This window comes from Lemur catta, chromosome 20 (genome assembly GCF_020740605.2).
Source record: "Lemur catta isolate mLemCat1 chromosome 20, mLemCat1.pri, whole genome shotgun sequence".
Lineage (NCBI taxonomy): Eukaryota > Metazoa > Chordata > Mammalia > Primates > Lemuridae > Lemur > Lemur catta.
This window is the reverse complement of record NC_059147.1, coordinates 27283490-27305128: the sequence shown is the minus strand read 5'-3', so window position 1 is coordinate 27305128 and position 21639 is coordinate 27283490. Positions and strand designations below refer to the sequence as shown.

At 35.2% G+C, this 21639-nt stretch overlaps 1 protein-coding gene across 1 annotated transcript in view; it reads right to left on the bottom strand.

The window, feature by feature from the left end:
* CDH8 (cadherin 8) overlaps window positions 1-21639 on the bottom strand; it is a 333702-nt gene that overhangs the window by 51833 nt on the left and 260230 nt on the right. Inside the window, exon 10 of the mRNA XM_045534039.1 lies at window positions 10895-11012. Coding sequence (XP_045389995.1) covers window positions 10895-11012 — 118 coding nt within the window. The remainder of the gene's footprint in view (window positions 1-10894; window positions 11013-21639) is intronic.

The following is a 21639-nucleotide window of genomic DNA, read 5'->3' as shown; positions in this document are numbered from 1 at the left end:
TAGATATGCAAACACACTTCCTAACCTTTATAATCATATATTTCTCAATAAAAGTTATTTTGTAAGCAATTATATACCTATGATATGCAATATTATCTAGATTATTCCTTGGGAACACAAAGTTCTTGCAAAATTAAATATCCATTCTAGAATACATACTTATTTTAGGAAGACAGAAGAGTTATAATAGAGTAAATATAGGGGGATGGTTTTTCTTCTCATTTCTGCTATATCCAATCCAATTTGAACTTTATATAATTGTCTGCACATATTTGTTTTCTTACTTTGGAAAAAAAATAATGAATTTTAGATAGTTGTTTCTTAACCATGCTAAAACTTTCTTTCAGGAACTTTAGCCTACCAATATTTATAGTAAAGGCAAGTGTCATGCTGACTCCCAATATATGTTTCAGAACACAACCAGAGTTATTTTTTATATCTTAAGATTTGAAACTATGCACTGACAAAACATTTTCATACATATTACTGATTTATATAACATGTATTAACATCAATATACTTCCAAATCCCATTATTAAACTGCGTGTATGTGTGTGTCTGTAAAAGCCTCTTAAATATGTAAGACACATTTGTTATCCTGTTAAAAACATTGAGAGAGGATGGAGATATATCCAAATACTCAGAAACACAACACTAATTTCCTTTTGGGTATGAAAGCGTTGTGATCATAGAGTTTATAGATTTCTAGAAGATGTTTCATGACACTTGTCTATTTTAAACATTTTTGGCCATTCCCTGTTTCTCCTGTAAATAAACGATGCACTTGTTCATCCCTTAACATAGCCACCTTATATCTGCAAAAGATGACTGAAGCTCTTCTTTTTTGAGAGATCTTCCTGAAAAATCCAAACTGAGTCAAATAATTAAATATCTTCACAAAATTCTTATATTTCCTTACCTCCAGCCTTAGAAGATACACAACACTACCAAATTCCAAACTATTGAAACCATTTGTCATATGTTTATTGAGTTCTCTTACTTTATGAGAATTTAATTCTTTAATATGTCCAGAATTCTGCCCAAACACACTGAGAAAGAGAAGCTATAATATTGTAGAAGTGTATCCTTTAATAATATCATTCAATATTTTAATATGGAAGAGATTTTGTACAGTAATTTCTAGTGCAAAGATCACTTCCATATGCATTATTATTTTAAAGACTGATATGAAAGGCAAAGTGCATAAAGCACCACAGAAATGACAGGTACATCCCTTGGCATTTATCCTACATTCTTTCTTTTGTTCATAACAGCAATTTTTGTTTTGACATTTTCAAACACTTACAGTCTCTTACAGAAAGTTAAAAGCCGGGTCCAAAGTCACACCCCCATTAATTGGTAGATGCAGGACTTGTTTGATTTCAAAATTTGTGATATTTCTTCTGATAATCATGTTTGCACACTCGGTATGTTAGAACAGATGAGCCTTTAGATCCCCGGCATGAACCCATTCATTTTGTACAAGAGGAAATGGAAGTCCAGGGAGGAGAAGTAAATCACGGCGTGACCTTGATAGAACTAGCAGAGACTGTGTAGCCAAGGAAAAGAATGAAATTCAGAGAAGGATGACTGTGTTCAGCATACCAGGTAGAGTATCACCTTGTTTTCAGATCACCCTAAGATAAACAGCTTCAAAAGGCTGGGAATAATATACTTGAGCAATGGAGGGAGGAAATTCTGGTAGGCAATCTACTAGCATGAAAGCAAAGGCAATGAATAATCCGGAGAGGTCCAAGGGCAACAATTACTATCTTCCTCTACACCGTGCATCAGTACATTCATTTTGGTGGCATCTTAGGGAATAGATAGAATAGGCAAGAGATAGAATATGAACCCAATGTCATGGCTAGAAATCAGCACAATACCATACTGGTGTTTCCAGAAGGCGTTATACACTGACAGTTAGCTAAAACCTCTGTTAACTGACAAGTATCTGAACCAATCATCTATAGGAGCTTGTAAAGACATGAACTATACATAATGAATCTTGTATCAAAGCTATAATAGATTCTAATAAGCCTGCAAAATGGAATCATCAGCTCCAGCTCACTGGTAGCACTGTACTACAAATTATAATGAAATCTACGGATCACTGTGCATTTGGAAAGGGCTCACTGACATGCTTTGACCCTGCAAGTGTAAACATATTGCATAGTATCATTCAACATGCCTCTTCTGAGCTCAGGAATAAAGAGGATACCCAAATAAGGCTCAGAGGGAGAAGTAGCTGCCCATAATTACAGATGCCCATTACCACTCCAACCGGCCAAATGCTTCCTAAAGATGGGACTGATGGAATCCACGGAAACCTAACTCTTTTTCATGATGGGTCAGGTTTACAAACTGGGCAAGGTCTAAGAGGGAACTTTGATTACAACAGTACAGAAGTTAGAATATATGAGCAACGCCTCCTAAATCACAGTACTGTGCAGACTAGCCTGTGAGTTTCTCCACTGTATGGCAAAAATTCACGTTAAATTTTAGTTTTTGCTCTGAGAATTCAAATTGGCGTAAGACTGAGTCCTGAGGAGAAGAGAAACACACCCTACAGAAGGGCAAAGACAGTTTCTATTTTATTCACTGCTTTATTTCCAATTCCCAGGGTAGCGCCCGGCACATGGTAGACACTAAATAAATAGGTATTGAGTGAATGAATGAGGGAATAAAGATAAGATCCATTATTAATAACCTCAGAGGATAGTGAGAGAGACATTCCTTGATTCATGTGTCTGTCTCAGCAGTTACCATGCTGTCCTGCAGAGAAAAGCAAAGAGAACAAACTTCACAGCAACTGTTAACCTCCCACTCACTCTGCTTACAGATGAGGGAAACTTCTACCTGAGTTATTATGAATGATTGAAAATTAGATGAATAAAAGAGGGAAGAAACAGAGGATGTCAATCAGACAATTGGGAAGGGAAAGGATTTCAAAAACATAACTGACCTGGCATATTCAAGCCAAAAGTTGCACAAGGGGTATTTAAGGTGGGAGAAAGTGATGGAATATAAAGTTGAGGAGGTAGAGATTCCCACGAATTGCCCCACTGTTATTACTTTTTTAAAAAACCACATTTGAAGTTCTGTACTTAGCATCGAAGATCTTCATGAGCTATCTATTTACTAAGATAGCTCAAAAATTCTGTCATTCTATCAACTCTTAAATATTCCAGTCACCAATATGTAAAGAGTTGTATGCTATTTCTAGCCCTATGAAAAACTACAATTTTTAAGGACTCTTCATTTTTATTCTTTGATTATGTTACTCTAATGAGGTTTATATTCAAAGAATTATTTAATTTACCCACAGACTCTTCTTTCCCATTCCTCCTTTCCCTCTGCTTTGCTCATGAACAATGTTTGCAGACAGGTTCAATCATTCGTCCACCAAGTAGGGGACAACAGCATAGCATATTGTTAGTTACCTCCCAAATACCTATTTCAGGTTTTTATTTGTTGCATTGGGTGAATGAATGAAATTTGGGAGGCTCATAAAATTGTAGAAGAAAGAAAAGGAGAGGGGAAGGAAACTAATATTGATCGAGTATACTTAATTTGCCAGACAATGAACTTCGCACGGTACCGTTTTTATTTTTTTACCTAAATTAATATTTTAGTATTCAAAACAACATGGGGTAAATATTATTTCCATTTTGCAGATAAAGTTTCAGTGGTATGCAGTTATTTTGCAAGTTCTCACAGATCATAATCAGAAGAGCTAGAATTCAAACCTGAATATTCCTAAATATTCCTGTTCTATATTCCACAGGGTCTCTCCCTTATCTTTCATTCTAATTCATCCCAAGTCAACGATTTTAATGCTTATCTGTGTGGAGAGCCCCCTTTACCATTGCCAAATTATTTCTCCGCCTTTTCTATCCACTTCTTTGACAATCTGAGGGATCTGAAGTACTTGGGATGTGTTATTCAGGTCACATCCCCAGACAGAATGTCATGTATGCCTAATGCTGGGTCTATAAAATGCTCAAATTAATTCAAAATGCAAACTTCTGTGATGAAAGAAGATGAGATGATTGTCAACTACATTTAATACTTTTTTAGAAAAGGAGCATTTGCATAGACTGACAGTTCATTTTGTTTCCACATCCAATTTTAATATTTGGTCGTGCTTTCCAAAGGACAGTTGTGTTTGTTTGATACCCACAAGATCCCAAGACTGATTTTTATGCTTGTAAATAGAGGATAAATCAGTAAATAACATTATTCTTTCATAGCACAAACAACAAAGTACCACAAGCAACACTGGCTTAGTGAAAAATATTTCTCTAACTTATTATTTATATTTCTCCTAATTTCAACTGATGGTTTTATTTTTCTATATAAGTATTTGGAGCAAAAATATTTCAAAGCAAAGTTCTCAAGGGAAAGGTTCTATGTACTAAGTCATCTTTAACATAACTAGGGTACCTTTAAGATAATTAAGCATGTACCAATTTATTTTCTTGGTTTTTCTCTTTCAAAAATCTTCAAAATTAGAGTTCTCTGTAAGGACCAGAAGCGACAGCTAGCAAATTAACAGGGAAGGTCTGATGCAATTCACAGCTTTGAGTAGAATTATTACAACCACATGTATAAATCTATTCTCTGTATCTGAATCATATCCTAGTAGTAATCTCAGAAGTACATTACCTCCCATAACATACATTGAAGAATAGATACTAAGGGCAGTGCTATGTCTGACCAGAAAAATAACCTTAGGATTTTCAACCTTTAGAAAGAGAAGTCTTCACTTCTGAAGGTACCCATGTGTTATGAGTTAGAAAAAGAAAATATGGAGACTACAAAATAACAAGAGTTTTATAAAAACTACTTAAGCAAAGCAAACCTTGGTTTCAGAAACTAACTGCACAGTTGTATGCAACTTAGAAAATGGAAGTACAGATCTGTTTTCTATTTTTCTTAGCTTGTACATCATCCTTAATTACAGTTTAGGCAACAAAATGAAACATAAATGGCTTTTTATCAACAGCATATTGCTGGAAGCATAAACAATAAATTATGAATTACTGAGGCAGAAGCCTTTTTGGATCATGTATGCATAATGCTATTCTACATACGTTGGATCCACTGGACCTCCTGTTTCATGCAAATTGAACACTAGCTTTAATGATTCAACACTGAGGAAAAAGACCATACATACTTCGTATGGGTAAGAGCAGAAAACTTACAGGGAAAGCGCTGCTACTCAATGTTCAGTGCTGTGTATTGCACTGCAGAAAAGTCCACGGTGAGCAGAAAATTCAACATCACCATACTGGAAACATACATCTATGGGTGTTCATTATCATGCTCATACAAGCACGGTAGTTTTTGTCTGTTGCTTAGCTATGCTTGCCTGGGAAATCCAATAATAATGGATCTGCTTTAGTTAAGGTATGGACGCTTTTGTAAAGGCCACTTAAGGAAAGAGGTGTTTTTTCCCCCCCAGAAAACCCACTCTTAGCTTCAAAGTAGCCTAAAAGTACGGAAGAACATAAGGAGGTCTAGGGTGGCCAGAAAGAGGACAAATGACTTACCAAGGTGGCCCTCTTAGCTGTGTGAATCAGTGGGAAGTCTTCAAAAGTTCATCTGGGTAAGTATAGCTTGCTTAAGGTGGTGGAGAGAGGAACTCCGTCCGCCTTGAAACCTACATCGTGAGTACACGTGAGGCATTAAAGACATTTCAGCTGGAGAGAGGAGGGAAGGTCGGCCCTGGCTGGCTTGGGATCAGGAGAATCCAATTTCACTTTCAGGCAGCAAATTTGGTTTTGTGACAAGAGGCATCTTTGAGGAGCTGACAGTAGTCAAAAGTGCAAACGAAGACTGTCTGTAATTTTCCAGCCTATGCAAAACAGTTCCCAGAGAGTATGTGTGTTGGTGGGGAAAATCGGAAGGTTTGAGGCAATTTGAAACAACCTGATGTGCTAGAATTGAAAGTGATCCTAACAAGCTGGGAGGTGGGGTTAGTTAGCCATTGTGTGGAAAAACCTGAATTTCATTTAGGCAAAGGTGATATAGAAAGGAAAAAAAAAATGCCTTCATATTCAAAACCAGATCCAGGAATCCTGCAGCTATTTCTGTGGTTGGAAAATATTTTCATAGTCTCCCCATTCGTCCTCTTCTTCCCTCTTCTCCTCCTTCTCCTCCTTTTATTATGTCTTTCTATTATAATAGCCTGTAGGTTGCAGTACATTACAGGACTACATAAGTAGATTTCTTGCAATGCATTCTAGTGAGGGTCATTGTTTTTCCAATTGCCTATGAGGCCACTTTCAAAATTACTGCACAACAAAACAACAACAACAACAAAATCTGGAGAGTTAAAGCTGCAAAGAGATCTAGCTGAGAATGATAAGACAAAGGAGATATGACATAGTATGAGAAGTTAGGAATTATTGAATTCATATAAAAAGGATCTTGCCTCATCTATTGATGAGTTTTTTTTTTCCTATGTTTTTTTTTTTTCCAATGTGCTCTTAGCACATTGTGCTAAGAGCTAAGTCTCCAGTTACACACATCCATCTCTGCACACCTATGAGGCAGGTATATCATCCTGGTATGATAGATGAGGAAACTGAGGCTTAAAATAATTTGTTTACAGTCAGAGTATTCTCACAAGGGATACTTCTGGAAGATAAACTAGTTAAAACAGATACTACCTGAATGACGCCAATCATTTGAGATAGAAATTCCTTAGACAAAGCGTGAATTCTGTGCTGTATGGGTAACTATGTTATGGATAATGACATAACCCAAGGCATGCTCATTCCAAAGTTCCGGTCAGCATCTGCATTATTCAAGTTAATTACCAAAATTATACCTTTAAAGTGAGTTTTTTATCAATAAGATTTCAGTCTATGGGGAGATATCAAGAAGAAAAAATAATCAATATCATCAGGTACTACTATAGTTCCCTTTCTTTCTTTTCTTAAACATAACCAAGATATAACTAAGTCCAAGTTTACTGTATTTCTCTTCTTCCCACTGGTTCTCCTTAGAAAACAGAGCTTTATGGTTTTTTTTTTTTTTTCATTTCACATGATTTAAACATTTTAGTATAAACCACGAAAACTTCCATTTTACCAGACTGTGCTCTGGCAATTCCAATACATTTTTTTACCTACAGTGTGCAGGCTGGAGAAGAGGTTTCTGTAGACCTAAAATTTTCTACAAGCAAGATATTTCAGCATCTGTAAAAAGCTCATTCATCTTCCCTGTCTTGTTATATTTAATTGTTGAGTATTTTCCATTTCCATGGTTAGAATGGATGGCAATACTGAAATGTGGTCAACACAATTTTCTGTTTATATTAATAAATTCACCCAAATTCCATGGAAGATGAAAAAACCAATATCTGGGTCATACAGAAAATTCAAGGTGCTATGATTTTTTTCATATGTGCATGTGATATTAAATGACGCATCATATTTTTGACCTTTACTTCTACCTTTATACATATTAAAGGTTGCTTTCCTATTCTGGCAGAAATATGGCTCTCATATAATTAGGAGAATTATTTGTGAAATCACTCAACTGTGTAGGAGACAAGAGATAGGTAATTTCTATCTCATTTTGTCTTTGATTATGAATTAGTTGGTAGAAAATTGCATTAGACCAATCTATATCAGACAGGAGAGAGATCACAATAATTTCAAATTGAAAGATATGGCTGCAAGTTCCTTAGGAAATGCCAAATACTGAAACCCTGAGAACCATCTCCCTTAAAGACCAAATTAAATAGGACAGAAATTCATTCATCAATTATGGATGTAAATATATTAGCTGTCTCAAAATTTTAACATTTTTCTGGTGGGCTGGAGCTCGTAATTGATAATGTTCTCAGTGGAGAAACCTTAGCTACTGACAATTTTGAAGTCCATTTTAAGAAGAAAAAAACAATTTTAAATATGGTTACACCATTTGATTCTGTATCTCCATGTTTCCAACATAAAATACACCATAATTTTAAAGTAAATAATGTCTCATATTTTGATTTTTTTGGTAGTTTTCATGTTCTCTCATCATTAACAATAAATTGGCAACGGACTCACCAAATATCCATCTATGTATCCTCTATCTACCTACTTACTTATATAAACCTACAACATTTTTAATTTGACAACCTCTTTTCACTACTTTAATTGTTTCTGCATGTTAAGAATAGACAAATTATTTTTTCTATTTTCACAGTAACTGTCCAGATGTCAAAGAAGTAGTGGTCTATGGAGCAAAACTCATGAATTTCTGATCTAGGAAAGGAAAATGGAGTATAAACTTTATGTATCTATTCCAAAGACTTGTGTGTTCATGATTTATTCTATGAAGGAGATGTTGGATATTTGGACCCTAAATCCAAAATCACAGTGAATATGTCCTACTTCCCCCAAGACAGTCCTTGTTTATGATGTTTTCCAGACATAAATATAAAATAGAAAATATGAAAAACCCCTTTCACTTTAAAAAGTATCCCAGTTGGAATAATAAATGATATGGTCTCTCTGCAAAACAAATGAACAAAATTTAAAAAAAAAGAATCATGACATGTAGAGTACTCTTTCTGTTCCAAGTTATTTTGCAGTACCTGGTACCGGATTGATTGTGTGGTTTTTTTAAATTTTATTTCACAAAACAAAGAAAAAATTAAAACCCTGTAAGATACGTTGAAATTGTAAGTTCCATTTTCTAGTTTGAAAATAAAACAGATAATCCACATGACATTTAATCTCCCAGCACAGGGTTTATTGAAATGTGTGATGAGGCAGAAGGAGGTTTTACTTTCCACTAATTTCAAAAATTCGAGAAAACACATGAAATTCATTCACCATAGGATTAAATCTCCTCTTCAAAAGTGTTAGGGCATAATAAATATAGGTCAAAATTACACTTCGCTAGCACCCAATAATACCTTCCCATTTATCCAACACCTTATGTAATACCTTCCAGGGCCACACTTATAACAGGCATATCTTGAAATTACAGAATGTACAGGAAACAGCAGGGGGCTCAGAATATTCGGGAGGGGAAAACATTTCTTCACAGAAAATTTTTAAAGGTAGGGCATTTTATAAATAAATATAATGACTAACACTAATTAGCTCACAATTAAAATAAGCATGGACCACACTTATGTGCAGATTTTCAGTTCAGTTTGTGGTTTCTACTTCTTTTTTTTTTTTTTTTTATGTCAGCATATTGCAGGGGTACAAATGTTTAGGTTACATATGTTGCCTTTGCTCCACCCAAGTCAGAGCTTCAAGTGTGTCCACCCTGCAGATGGTGAGCACCACACCCATTAGGTGTGAATATACCCACCCCCTCCTCCCCCCTCCCACCTGCCTGACACCGGATGAATGTTATTACTGTATGTGCACATAAATGTTGGTCAGTTAATACCAATTTGATGGTGAGTACGTGTGGTGCTTGTTTTCCCATTCTTGTGATCCGGCTCTATCCAAGATAATAAAAGAGGTGCTAGATCACCATTGTTTTTTGTGGCTGAGTAGAACTCCATGGTATATATATACCACATTCTATTAATCCACTCATGTATTCATGGGCATTTAGTTTGTGGTTTCTGAGAGGGCTTGTGTGTCACACATATTCATGTGACTTCCATTAAAAAAAAATGGCAGTGCTAACAGACAAAGACAATGAGCTTGGATTAGAGTTCTTAATTAGAGGTGACTAACAAATGACTACTCCATTACTGAGAAGAAAGAACAGGGTTTTGTCTCCTTAGTGTTTATAATAGTGGAAGTTGGCTAAATGAGTAACATCTATATAACTCCTTTCTCATTTCCTTTTCTGTGATGCATCCACGTTTATCAAAGCATCCCCAAAGAACTAAGTAGCATTATGTTAAAAAGCAAGGCCATACTATATTTAATGCAAGCCATAAAATGTTGTTTTATTTCATAAAGGAAGTTTTATCAAAATTCACTACCTCCTTTAAATTGAATGTAGCAAATAATCCAAACAGATATTATGAACCAAATTGTACTCTTCCAATTAAATACAGTGTATACACAGACCACTGAGACATCAAACAGATGCTTATAGTAAAGCCAGAGGACAGCCTGAGCCATTACCCATATTTTGCTAATCATTCTGAAACAGCTAAAACTAACACTGAAATAACTTCGAACTAATATAATTTTTTTAAAAAACTTGTTAAATGTATAGCAGCTTAGGAATCAAAAACATACATGAGACAGTCTTTAAAAAAATTATGGCCATTATATGTTATAAACATTATGGTTAAAGGAAACAGTAATGCAAACTTGGTCCTCAAAAAATAATGAAATAGATTAAATGTTCTCTGTGAGTGAAAGACTTAACAATAAATCAGTTCATATTAGCTCCAAATTAATACTGATAAGAAGTGTCCTTCAAGAAGGATTTTCTGATCTAATTGTTATTATTAAAGTTGGTACAGGCTTAAAACAAATACCTCCAATGTGTACCCACAAATCAGGCAAAATTAGAATAGGTTTTCCCTAAAGACTTGGTAAACATTCAATTAAAACTTAACAAGTACAAAGTGCAAGCCAGCTCCTCCTCTAACAGATATCTCAGCATGTGAAAATTCCTAGAAGCTTTCACACGGGTTAAAACTCACTCTTCACTTTTTAAAGTCAGGTGATTGAGGTATTCCCTGGGATAAAATTAATTTTCACATTAACAATTTTCTTATCTATTGTCTCAATATTAGAAAGGGAGAGTGAGGTAATTACCATGCCATTAGGCTGATAAGCTGGATTTCGACAGCTCATGGGTGAACAAAAATTATTTTAATGATATTTTCAGTTAGGTTATGAAATTGCATCCTATTTTCCAATTCATATTCTACCCTGTTGCACAAAGCTAATATTTTTACCTTCATTTTTCTTGATGGTGAAATTCGGATTGTTGACCATTTCTGGAAGAAGACTGTACAAGAAATAATGTCCATTTTTGGGATCATCCTTGTCCATGGCGCTTACTGTTTGAATGACCTGTAACATAAAATTTGATGTCAACAATTCTAATGATATCAGAGGGCTCCTACTGCCTATAAAACCTCACAGACCCCCCTTTTGTGGTCTGATACTTTGGCCCAAAGACTTTTTTCAGCTTTCTAGATTGTCATGGATGGTTTGTGCCAAGAATAAGGAGAAAAATGTATCACTTTAAAACCTCAGCTTCAGTAAGTTGATGAAAATTAAGAGGATTACCTTTTTGTCCACTTGGTGGCTTGAAATAGCAAAGTTAAGTGTATTTGAAAATTCCACTGGGCAATTACAGGTTTCTTTCCAATTTGAGTATTTACGGGCATCTAGAATGAGATTTGGAATTGTTACAGTGATTGCAGTGTGGCTCTTGGGAGGATCTCGGAGGTAAATGACTTGAATCTTGAATCCTAATAACTCTTCTCCTATTTTTCTCATCAGGTTTACAAATGTTTGCCAAATAGAGTGTTCCTCGGCACAAACACCACTGCAACCAACCTTTCTGAGAAGTTGTATCTGTTCCTTCGCAATAATGAATACTGTCTTTAAAGCTAGTGGATAACACATGCAAACAATACTTTGGAGTGTATCCTGAGATGAATAAATTATAGGGATTAGAATTATCATTGTGCAGAGAACTGTTTGGATAGATACAGATATTTGGAATCAGTGTCTGTTGAATGTGCTTGTTTCATTTGCAAAGCGGCATTAACTTAACGCAAGTTGTTTCTTAGGATGCCAGGGAATTATTGTAATAATCTGTATTCATGATTCTGTAATATTATTACTTCAATGTGAAACACTGGACAAGAGTTAATGTAGTAAAAATCTAGCTTATACTTCTATTATGATAATAGATTTGCCATAAAAAATAGTTAACAGTGAAATGCTCTCAGGTTTATTAAATGTAGAGAGTGTAATGGTGATGCCAAATATATTATGTCTGTTTGAACAATTATGTCCCATTGAACTTTGCAAATTCGTTAAAGAGAAAAAAATGGATCTCTTCAGTTTTGAGGAAAGGTTGTCATTACTTTGTAATTTACCGCTCAAGGAAGTGTGAGAACCACCATTTCTGAACTTTTAGCAGGAATGGAGTTTTGCATTGTATCAGGCACATACTATGTGATGGGAAATTCATGAACGTTATTTGAGGCAAAAATGAAATAACTTTTCTCAGCTTCGAAGTCTTCATTTTTAAAATGGAACATATTCTTACTTCGTAGGTGTTTAACTTTTGGGTTGTCTAGTTACAATGTCTTCTAACCAACTATAATTGTGCTTAGCTGAGTAACAATATAACATAAAGTAGCACGAAATGTAACTCATGGTTAAGACAATGAGGTAGTCATTAAGAGAAAGGACTCTGGAATTAAGTTGCCTCAATAAAAGTCCCAGTATTAACCTTTGCTCATTATGTGACATTGAGGGAGTTACTTAACTCTTTCTGAAACTCAGTTTTCTTGTGTGCCTAAAATGCAAATGAAAAGGGTATTTTTTCTCATATATTTGTTTTGATTATTGATATAATTTCATATAAATTTCTTAACAATGATTTCTAGTAAAAGTTCAATGAAATGTCAATCATCATCATTGTTATCATTGTTTTTATTAGGGTCATTGCTGTTTATTGATGACATGGCACTTTGATAAGTGTGACAACTCCAATGTTACCCAACCAGGAGATCAGATTAGGGAACAATGCAATTATAGTTACCAGTTCTAAACACATAGTATATTTGCCTTGACATTTTAGTGCAGAGAGAGACTGGCCCTGGGTTTCTAGTTTCATAAAAATAAACATGAATTGCAGTGCAAGGGTGCAAGATGTAAAACATAGATTACTCTTTAGGACAGCCTGCATGTACAAATATTTAACAGAAAAATATGAGTTGAACACATCACCTAGTAACAGCTATGCTAGATTGTCATGTTACAAAGTCAAGGGAATGACTGTCTTTGACAAGAGCCTTGTTTCAGGCAGTTACAAAGAATAGAGGGGGAAAAGTTGGGTGTGAGCAGATGTAGCTCCCCCAAATACCCAATCTGTCTCCATCCTCAGGTGTAACCACTGAAGATGTAACTCCTGAATTGTGTGAGTACATGTGAAAAATAAGAGAAAATGAAGAGAGGCTTTCTTGGGATTGTGGGGTAGACATCAGTCATAATTAAATGCACTCCTACAGTATACGTAGTGAGTACAGCTCCTATAATTAGTACCACTCATTCTATTTCTAAATAACCTGCATGAAAAAGGATCATGCATGCTGGTGAGTACATCTACGAGAGTTATTTGATTAGCTAAGCCACCATAACTTAAACAAAAGATGCAATCATTTAGCTCACCTGTAATAAGGGAGTACAACTACCTGCCATACCACTTCTCAGAATTTTGCTCTAAACACCACATCAGAAATGAATACATTTTTTTCCACCATTTATTTGAGCCAAGAACTCTTTAGACAAGCAATTTCTCGAGTCTCACTCTAGAATTGTTGACCTAAACGGTCTAGGAGTAGGGCCCAGCAGGGTGTATTTTAAACAGCTCTCTGGGTGACATTGGTGTGCACTGAAGTCTGAGACCCACTGTTTTGAGCCAAGGGAAAGGAGTGGTGTTCAGAGCTCCCTCCTCCTCGTTCCCTAAAAGAGATTGTATTGTGAAGCTCACATCAAGCCCAGTACATAATATATCGGGGAGAAAGTTGTTGAAATGGTGAATCCTTACATCATCTTCCAACTATCCCATAAACTGGCTGTGGTTAAGATTTTTGGTTAAACCATGTTTGACACTTCGTTTTATTTTATTGTAGAAATCCACGGCCCTGGCATTTTATCTAAAAGTGGATGCCCAGGAGATCACTTGAAGGACGTTTTGCCACGAAAATGCATTCAAATACCCATACTAATAAGGCTGAAATTTTTATTGATGTAATAACTTCTGAATACACTTAGCATTAAACAGTAGAGGAAAAACAAGAAGAGATTTATTTATTCAAGGAAGTGAACCTTCACAGAAGCAGACTGTAGAGACATACAGAGTAAATGGCAAATGGAAAGTGCACACAGCATCCACCGTGAACTACCGTGACCTCAGTTGATTTTTTTCAAATAATTAGACAATTATTTAATAGGAATAATATAAAATATTTGGAGTTAATAATAAATGTTTAAGAGTGTGCATCTAACTTTCAGGTTAAATAGTTTCCTTTCAACTCATAAAGTTAGGACACAACTGAAAAATCTAATGTTTGATAATTTATTGTAAAATTGATTCAATTTCAAGGGAAGCTGAAAGCAAAATATATATCTCTATCCACAGAAACAAAGGCTATCTAGTACACTGGGATGAGGAAATGAATTCCAGAGCCATGCCTGGATTTTGATGGAAGCAGACTCTTTTCTATTTCTTGAGACTACAGATTTGAAATCAAATAACCTTTCTAAGGCATGAAACTGAAAAAAAAAAATGAGAATTGTGTGCCATAACATAATTCTAACTCTTAAAAAAACCCTTTTCATTGCTTATCAATAATTTTAAGTCTAAATCAGATTGTTTTTAACAGAATTTATTAAACTTTACTTTGGACTATTTTACATTCACTCAAAATATTTGATAGCAGCAGGGTATCGCTGCCATTATTAACGTTTGAAAAGGCCAACAGTCAGCAAACAAATACATTTCTCATGATCCGATCTGTTAACAAGCATAGCAGTGTCATGAGATCTATTAGAACCTTTCTTATGAGTTCCTGTAGATAAGATTTATTGATTTGTTCTTAGATGCCAGGCCTGATGATATATGGAATGTTCCACCCTCACTGCTATTAGAACAATGTCTGGCACTTGGTAACTATTGAGTAAGTATTGGCTAAATGAAGTAATGGACGGATGAGTAAATAAATGATGGCAGGTACATTTTTTGCATCATCACTAAGCTTTACAATACATTGAGAGGTAAATATTAAGAGACTTATCAGCACCCTAGTACATAATGTCTGATTACAGATTTCCTGTATTCCCTCCTCCTGAATATGCCAGGCTGCCTCAAACCCTTGTTGACATTCATATTTTCTGTATATGTATTTCAGTCAAATTGGAGCTTAGACCTTCAGCATTTTGGAGACAGTGTAAGGATGACTCATCTATCTTTGCTGTTTGTTTTCTTTGCTTTAGCAGGATAAAGGTCCCCTATTGATTCTGACCCCACAACAAAATAAACATTTAAAAGTCAGTTCTTTCTAAGTATGAACAAGGTGAAAGAGACCTATTCTGCAACTTCTGAAATGTTTTTCAAGGCCTCTGGAATATACATCTATCCTCTAGGAAGACTCAGCAATGATAGCAAACATGGTATCTACCATTGAAACAGTCTGTCACTTTGGCAGATAAAACTGCATTTCCCTTTTCTTGAACTTCTTCTCTACAGGAATGCAAATTGGAAGGTGATAGCAAGGAGGTAAATAAAAGGAGAGGAAGTCAAAGGCAGTGCAGAAGGAACAACATAACATCAAGGGTTTTCTCTTAATTCTTCTATTACTGCCAGTTGATTTTGGATTTTCCCGAAATACTAATGTCTACCTCTTAGAACAGCAGTTTTCAACTTGAGAAAGGAAAATATGATCCCTGAATGAGCTTCATATGGCTCATCTTCTTCAACTTGAAAGTAAAATCATATGAAATTACTTATATCTGCACATATGAGGGGAAAGGTCACAGCTTTTATCAGATTATCAGTGGTTTTCATAACTAAATGAAACAAAACAAAGTAGGATGAGAACCAACACCTTAAAGAGGAGTCCTTAAAAATAGCAATAATGTATACAAGACAAATCAAGTCATAACAATGATAGAGAAGGCAGAAAATATAGGTATTTGAAAAATTGTATCAAAATGTACACAATAACCCAATTATTTCAAAGTTGTATAATATTATTCAGATATAATCACAGGCATCTGTGTGGACATTTGGGACTTGTGCCTTCATAAACCCATTGCAGAGCTTTCAATATTCTCTTCACTGTCAGTTTTTTCCTGCCCTTCACCTTTATTGTCACTAAATTGAATAAAACAACACAAAGTAAGGGTTCCTGAAGAGTAAGTCTATACAAAGTTTGGATTTTCCAGTGTCTTCCACTTCTTAGGATCTTTTGCTGGACCCTACTTTGTGGAATTATCTCCTGATACCTCCTTAAGATTGCAAACATCACCTCCTAAATCGAAAACGTGTCCTACTGTTTATCCTCCCAGAGCAAGATTTTTCTGACTGGTTCTCATCTACCATTAATTCAATAATTCTCGCTGAGGGAAATTTCAAAGATTTCATCTTTTGAATGCCAAATGTCCTATAACCCTCTTGGAGATTTATATGTGTTTATAAATACAGGGAAAATGTGTAGTAAAACAAAACAGATACTATTTAATGTTGTCTAATTCAGTGCTTCCCAATCTTATTAGGTAAAGCACACACACACATATATACACACATACACACACGTACACACACACCCCCCACACCAAACCACACCACAAATTGACATGCTACGGCACAAGTGTTTCCCAGAAACTCACTTTGAGAAATGTTATCCTCTAAAACTCCACCTGAATCTTAAAGGCCTGGAAGTTTTTTGCAACCTCTACATGAAGGGGTTTGTGTCTACATAGCTTAACGGTGATGGCATTTTCAAGAATATGTCAGCTCCTCGGGTACCAGATTGTACATTCAATTTATGTCACAAACACAAAGCCTAGGCCTAAAACCTCTTACTATCTAGAGCCAATTTGACTTCCTTTAAACAATATATTCATTCATCATCATGGCTTCTATGAACAACTGGAAACAAGCATACCCACGTGCCCACACCTGTCTTGTAGTCTAAATTCTTACTCAGTATTCTGTGGGTTAAAAATAAAATCAAGGAGGATATATCAGACTATAATACCCCAAGGATTTTCAACAATCTTTTATAGCATTTTCTCTATGGATCATCAATCACAATTAAATTAGGGGTCAGAATAAAACACGGATTTTGTAATCACACACAAGCCTCAGCCAATACACACAGAGGCTTCAAGCAAGACATCTCAAAAGATGGAGATGGCCTAAATTTAAGTGTAGATTTAGATTTACGATGATTCTAAAGAATTTGAAAAAAACTGATACACAAATTCATATGGGAAAGAATGAAGGATGAGACCTTCCTTCACCCTTGACATGAGGGCCTATAAGTCTTTCTTAACCTCTTGTAAATTATCAGAGGAAGAGTTATTTCCATATAGTGCAGTAGACTGCCATCTATTATATTGATCCATGTAGGAATCATTTATAGAGTATCGCTCCAAACCAACTCATAAAAACACAACAAATGTATAGCAAACAATAAAGTCTATTTTGCTCTGTAAGACTATGAAGTTGGTTAAAATATATAGTAATAATAATTACAAGTATTTATTGAGCATGTAAATACAAGGGCTGCCTGGAAAGTGTCTGGCCATCGTTACTATAATGAGAACATATTGCATGGCTGGATACTTCCTCAGCAGCCCTCGTATCTCTGTATATCAACATCCATCTAGTTATTCCTAAAATATGAGGGTTTAAACTAACAAAGGTTAGGGCTCAAGGTCACAAAACTAGTAACTGGGAAAGGTGTGACTCACATTTAGGTTTTTCTAGCCCCAAACCCTTCAATTAAATTTTATCTCTTAGGCTTTCTTTTTTTGTCAAAATTGCGCTCTGAAAGTCATGCTTCTGTTAATGGCTGTCTTGAAATGCATTTTGCTACATATGGTTTCTTCAAATGTTGTTTTATGCATTCCATTAATTTACCATCGCCTTACTCCACCCAAGATAAAGTGAAAAGAATGTTTTATGCATTTCCTTGAGACCATCAATTTCATCTGCTTTAAAATCAATCCTGTCTCCCTCTTGTGTATGCAGATAGATCATGAAAGATGCCTGCTGGCAGGAAAGTTAAAATTAAATCTCCTATATTTATTGTTTCATGAATGTTATAAAATGCTGTAATTTCATTTTATTGTTTCACATTTATTAGAAGAAGACTCATAGAAACTAGAAAAAAATATAAATAAAGTAACAAACCTACTCGTTGCTCATGTTTATCAAGGGATAATTAGTTCTACTTTTTTTTTTAGAAGGCTTTATATCTTTTCATTAAAGGTTTCATAGGATGCTTGAGTAAAGTATGTCATTGCTGACAGGAGTTGATCTTTTCTTTTGAAAAAATGCTCACTCTTGATCAGAGTCTTATTCTCACGACTATTTTTCTAAGAAGTGTGTCAGATAGGCAATGCAATTGCAAAATTCTCCTTTCTTGGGAAATACTGTGAGATCCATCTTTGCCAATTTTCACGGTCTCAGGTTAAGACTTGTACTCTTTTTTTTAGCCTTACCTTTTATATCTGTAAAATGTGGCTGCCAACACCAAACTCCCAGAGCCAGGATGTTGACTATATGTTAGATGTCTGTATACATTATTTCACTTATGTAAGCAAGTAGCTTTCTCAATTCTTCTGTCTCCATTGCTAGCACCTTGGAATAGGCTACCACTCTCTTTGGCAGTTACAACCTCCTAAATGTTCTTCCTGCTTAAACATGTGTATGTGTGTGCATGAGTATATTTTATTCAAACACGAAACTCTTTATGTCTGCTCTCATATTGGCTTATTACATGCTAGCTACAGATATCTTCAATTCTTCAAACAAACCAAGGCCGTTTTCCCTTCAGGGTCTCTGTAGATGCTTATGCTGTTGGCTAGAAGGTTCCTTCCATGCCTACCTCCTTCTAATTTTTCCAATTTCAGCTGAAATGACACCCACTTAAAAAGTAACTATCTCTGACAACACTATATAAAGTACATCCTTGTGTTTTTCTTTGTTCCCCTCAGTCTAGTTGCTTTAATGTTTATGTCAAACCAGTTTTCAAAATTTTAAACTATATTATTTATTCATTCTACTTTTTATAAAATCTCTCTTCGTCATTAATTTCTATAAGAACAAATACTTTTTTGCCCTTTCTCATTTTTGCCCAGATTGTATTACAAGGATTAGCATCTTGTAGATGCATAAAAATATTGTTCAATAAATGAACAATTTTTCCTCTGAAAAGGTTAGCACGTATGCTGTGTGTCTGTGAGTGAAACAAGTGTTTCCATGGTAATAGCTAAGAAATTAATTTTTGAAGTAGTTGTCATTGTTGAATGAAATGAATTAGAACCATGATTCTCAATTTTGTGAATATCCATTATATGCTGAGCAATGGCTAACTGAATACTACCCAGAAGTATGGCGATCTACCTGTTTTTCTTATGATATGTCCATAATAAACAAACTTTATATTGCTACACTGTTGGGCAGAAATAAAATGATATTAAAGGAGGTAAATCAATTTTTTTGTGTTTTCTGTTTTTTTAATCAGACATAATTACTTGACACCAAACACCTCTCAACTTGTATAGATGGTCATGACGCTCAAATGATACTCCACTAGATTTATTTACAGTTAACAGGAAAAGTTCTTTCCTGAAAGAGAAAAGACATAAAGCTGTCTGCCACCTAACTTTCAAACAATGAAATATTCTCTGAGACTAAAGAGACCTTGACTCATACCCAGGAAAACAATATTCAGTTCAGTCCCTACACTGATGGACCATCTGGAACAAGTTACCCTAATTCTATATATGGTAAGCAAGAGGTTAGTATCTGGAATAAAATCCTATGAAGGTCCTACTAAGGAGATAAGATACAGAACGGAGTTATGGAAGACGCTTCTGCCAACACTAGTCACTGAAGCTGTGTATTTTTTTTTCATGTTTGGTTCTGAGTGTTGGGTTGTCAAGTACATAGAGAATGATGTTGGTTTCTCCGCATTTATTACCTGTTCCTCCACCTGTTCAGCCAGATTCCCAATCTCTTCAGACAGAACCTGGTTTATCTCCAGCTGACTCCTTTTCAGTACTTGATAGATGTTTTTTCTGTCTCTGGTGACATTTATCCTATATGGAGAGGTCTTTTCATTGAAATAGCTCCATTTCCCCTCCATCCCTTCAGCATCCTTTCTATCCAAAAGATTGACAGCATTTTCTTGCAATTCTATCATTTCTAATTTTAAAAACATGTTTCCCAAAAAGAAACTTCTATAAAGGCAAAAGGCTGATTTTTTGGGTATTGTATGCCCCTAAATTTCCAGAGCCTCTCCAAGTCCTGGAACACAGATGGTGCTCAATGACTATTCACTAACAAAAACCTATCACCCTATCAGACACATGAACTGTCACATGTATATTTTGCTTTCTGATTTTGTAGTGAACACACACTCTCATTTTTGCCCTAGACATTACAGAAGTGGAGAGTATACTTTTTATGTATCCTGCTAAACTAAGAAAAAATTAAGCTGTAGATGACTATATCATGGCATCATTGGGCTGGAGTCTAAAGATGTATGTCATCCTGTATTTTGTGACTTAAAACAAATTACCTATCACTGTCAGATTTATATATATATATATACATATATATATATATGTAACTAGCAATCAGAAAGTATTGCATTAACCTTTAATTATGTAACATTTACAATCACTTAAAAGGATTCTAATCAGAAGAGATTCAGATTGATTTTGTATTATGGACTGTAAGCTATTATTCCCTGTGGTGGTGGTAGTTACACTTTTGAGGGAAGAAATTCAAGAGACTGTCACCTTTAACTTCAGAATCATGAGAAGCTGGTAGGAACAGATATGGTTTCCAATTCTACTTTCAAAGTCAATCTATACCTTTTTCTAGCACAGAGGTATCATGAACTGGAGATGAATGCCTAGACAAGAGGAAAGTGACCTCCCTCTTTTTCATTTTTTTAAAAAATCCTGACTCTGTTTAGGTGAGTCCAATTCAGTGCAAAAGAATAAAGCACAACAGAATTCCTTATGTTCGTGTTGATATTAGTTTTCATTTGGTGAGATGTTTTAAAAATCTCTTTACAAAGGCCCTCTTAGTCCAGACAGTTTTGCACAGACTAGATTTTTTGATGGCTTGCCCTTGATCATTACTAATAATCTCTCTCTGGCTGCACCGTCTCTCAGGAAGCTGATCCATACCTTTCAGTTTAGCCTTAAATCCATACCTGCCAGATAAATGAGACCTCTGAATGTCACCTGCAGGTTTTTTTTCCCTCTGAAGCTGTTGTAAAGCCAATATTAATTGTTGAAAAATATTCAGATGACTATGAATTTAGGGCTAATTCAATTTTTGACATTTATTTTTTATGAGCATGTGATCATTTGATAATGAATATTCTAATTCCAAAGTAAGTCAGCCATTTCTGTGGTATTATGAGAGACAATCGAAAGTGTGTCTTTTTTGAACCTCTGTAAGTGAATGCTGGTGTGGAAGACAAATACAAATAGCGGAAAATATTAAATGTGACAATTAGATACTTGAGCATTAAAAGTGACCTAGAAGTGATGCAAGAAATGAAACATGAATTCTGACGAGCCCAGCAGATTCAAAGAACTCAGGAACATTGTTTGGACAACTGCAAGTGCATGAGTCAGCCATAAGTCCAAAAACATTGCTAAACAGTCGAAGATCTGATCCTTTTATGTAACTAATGGACTC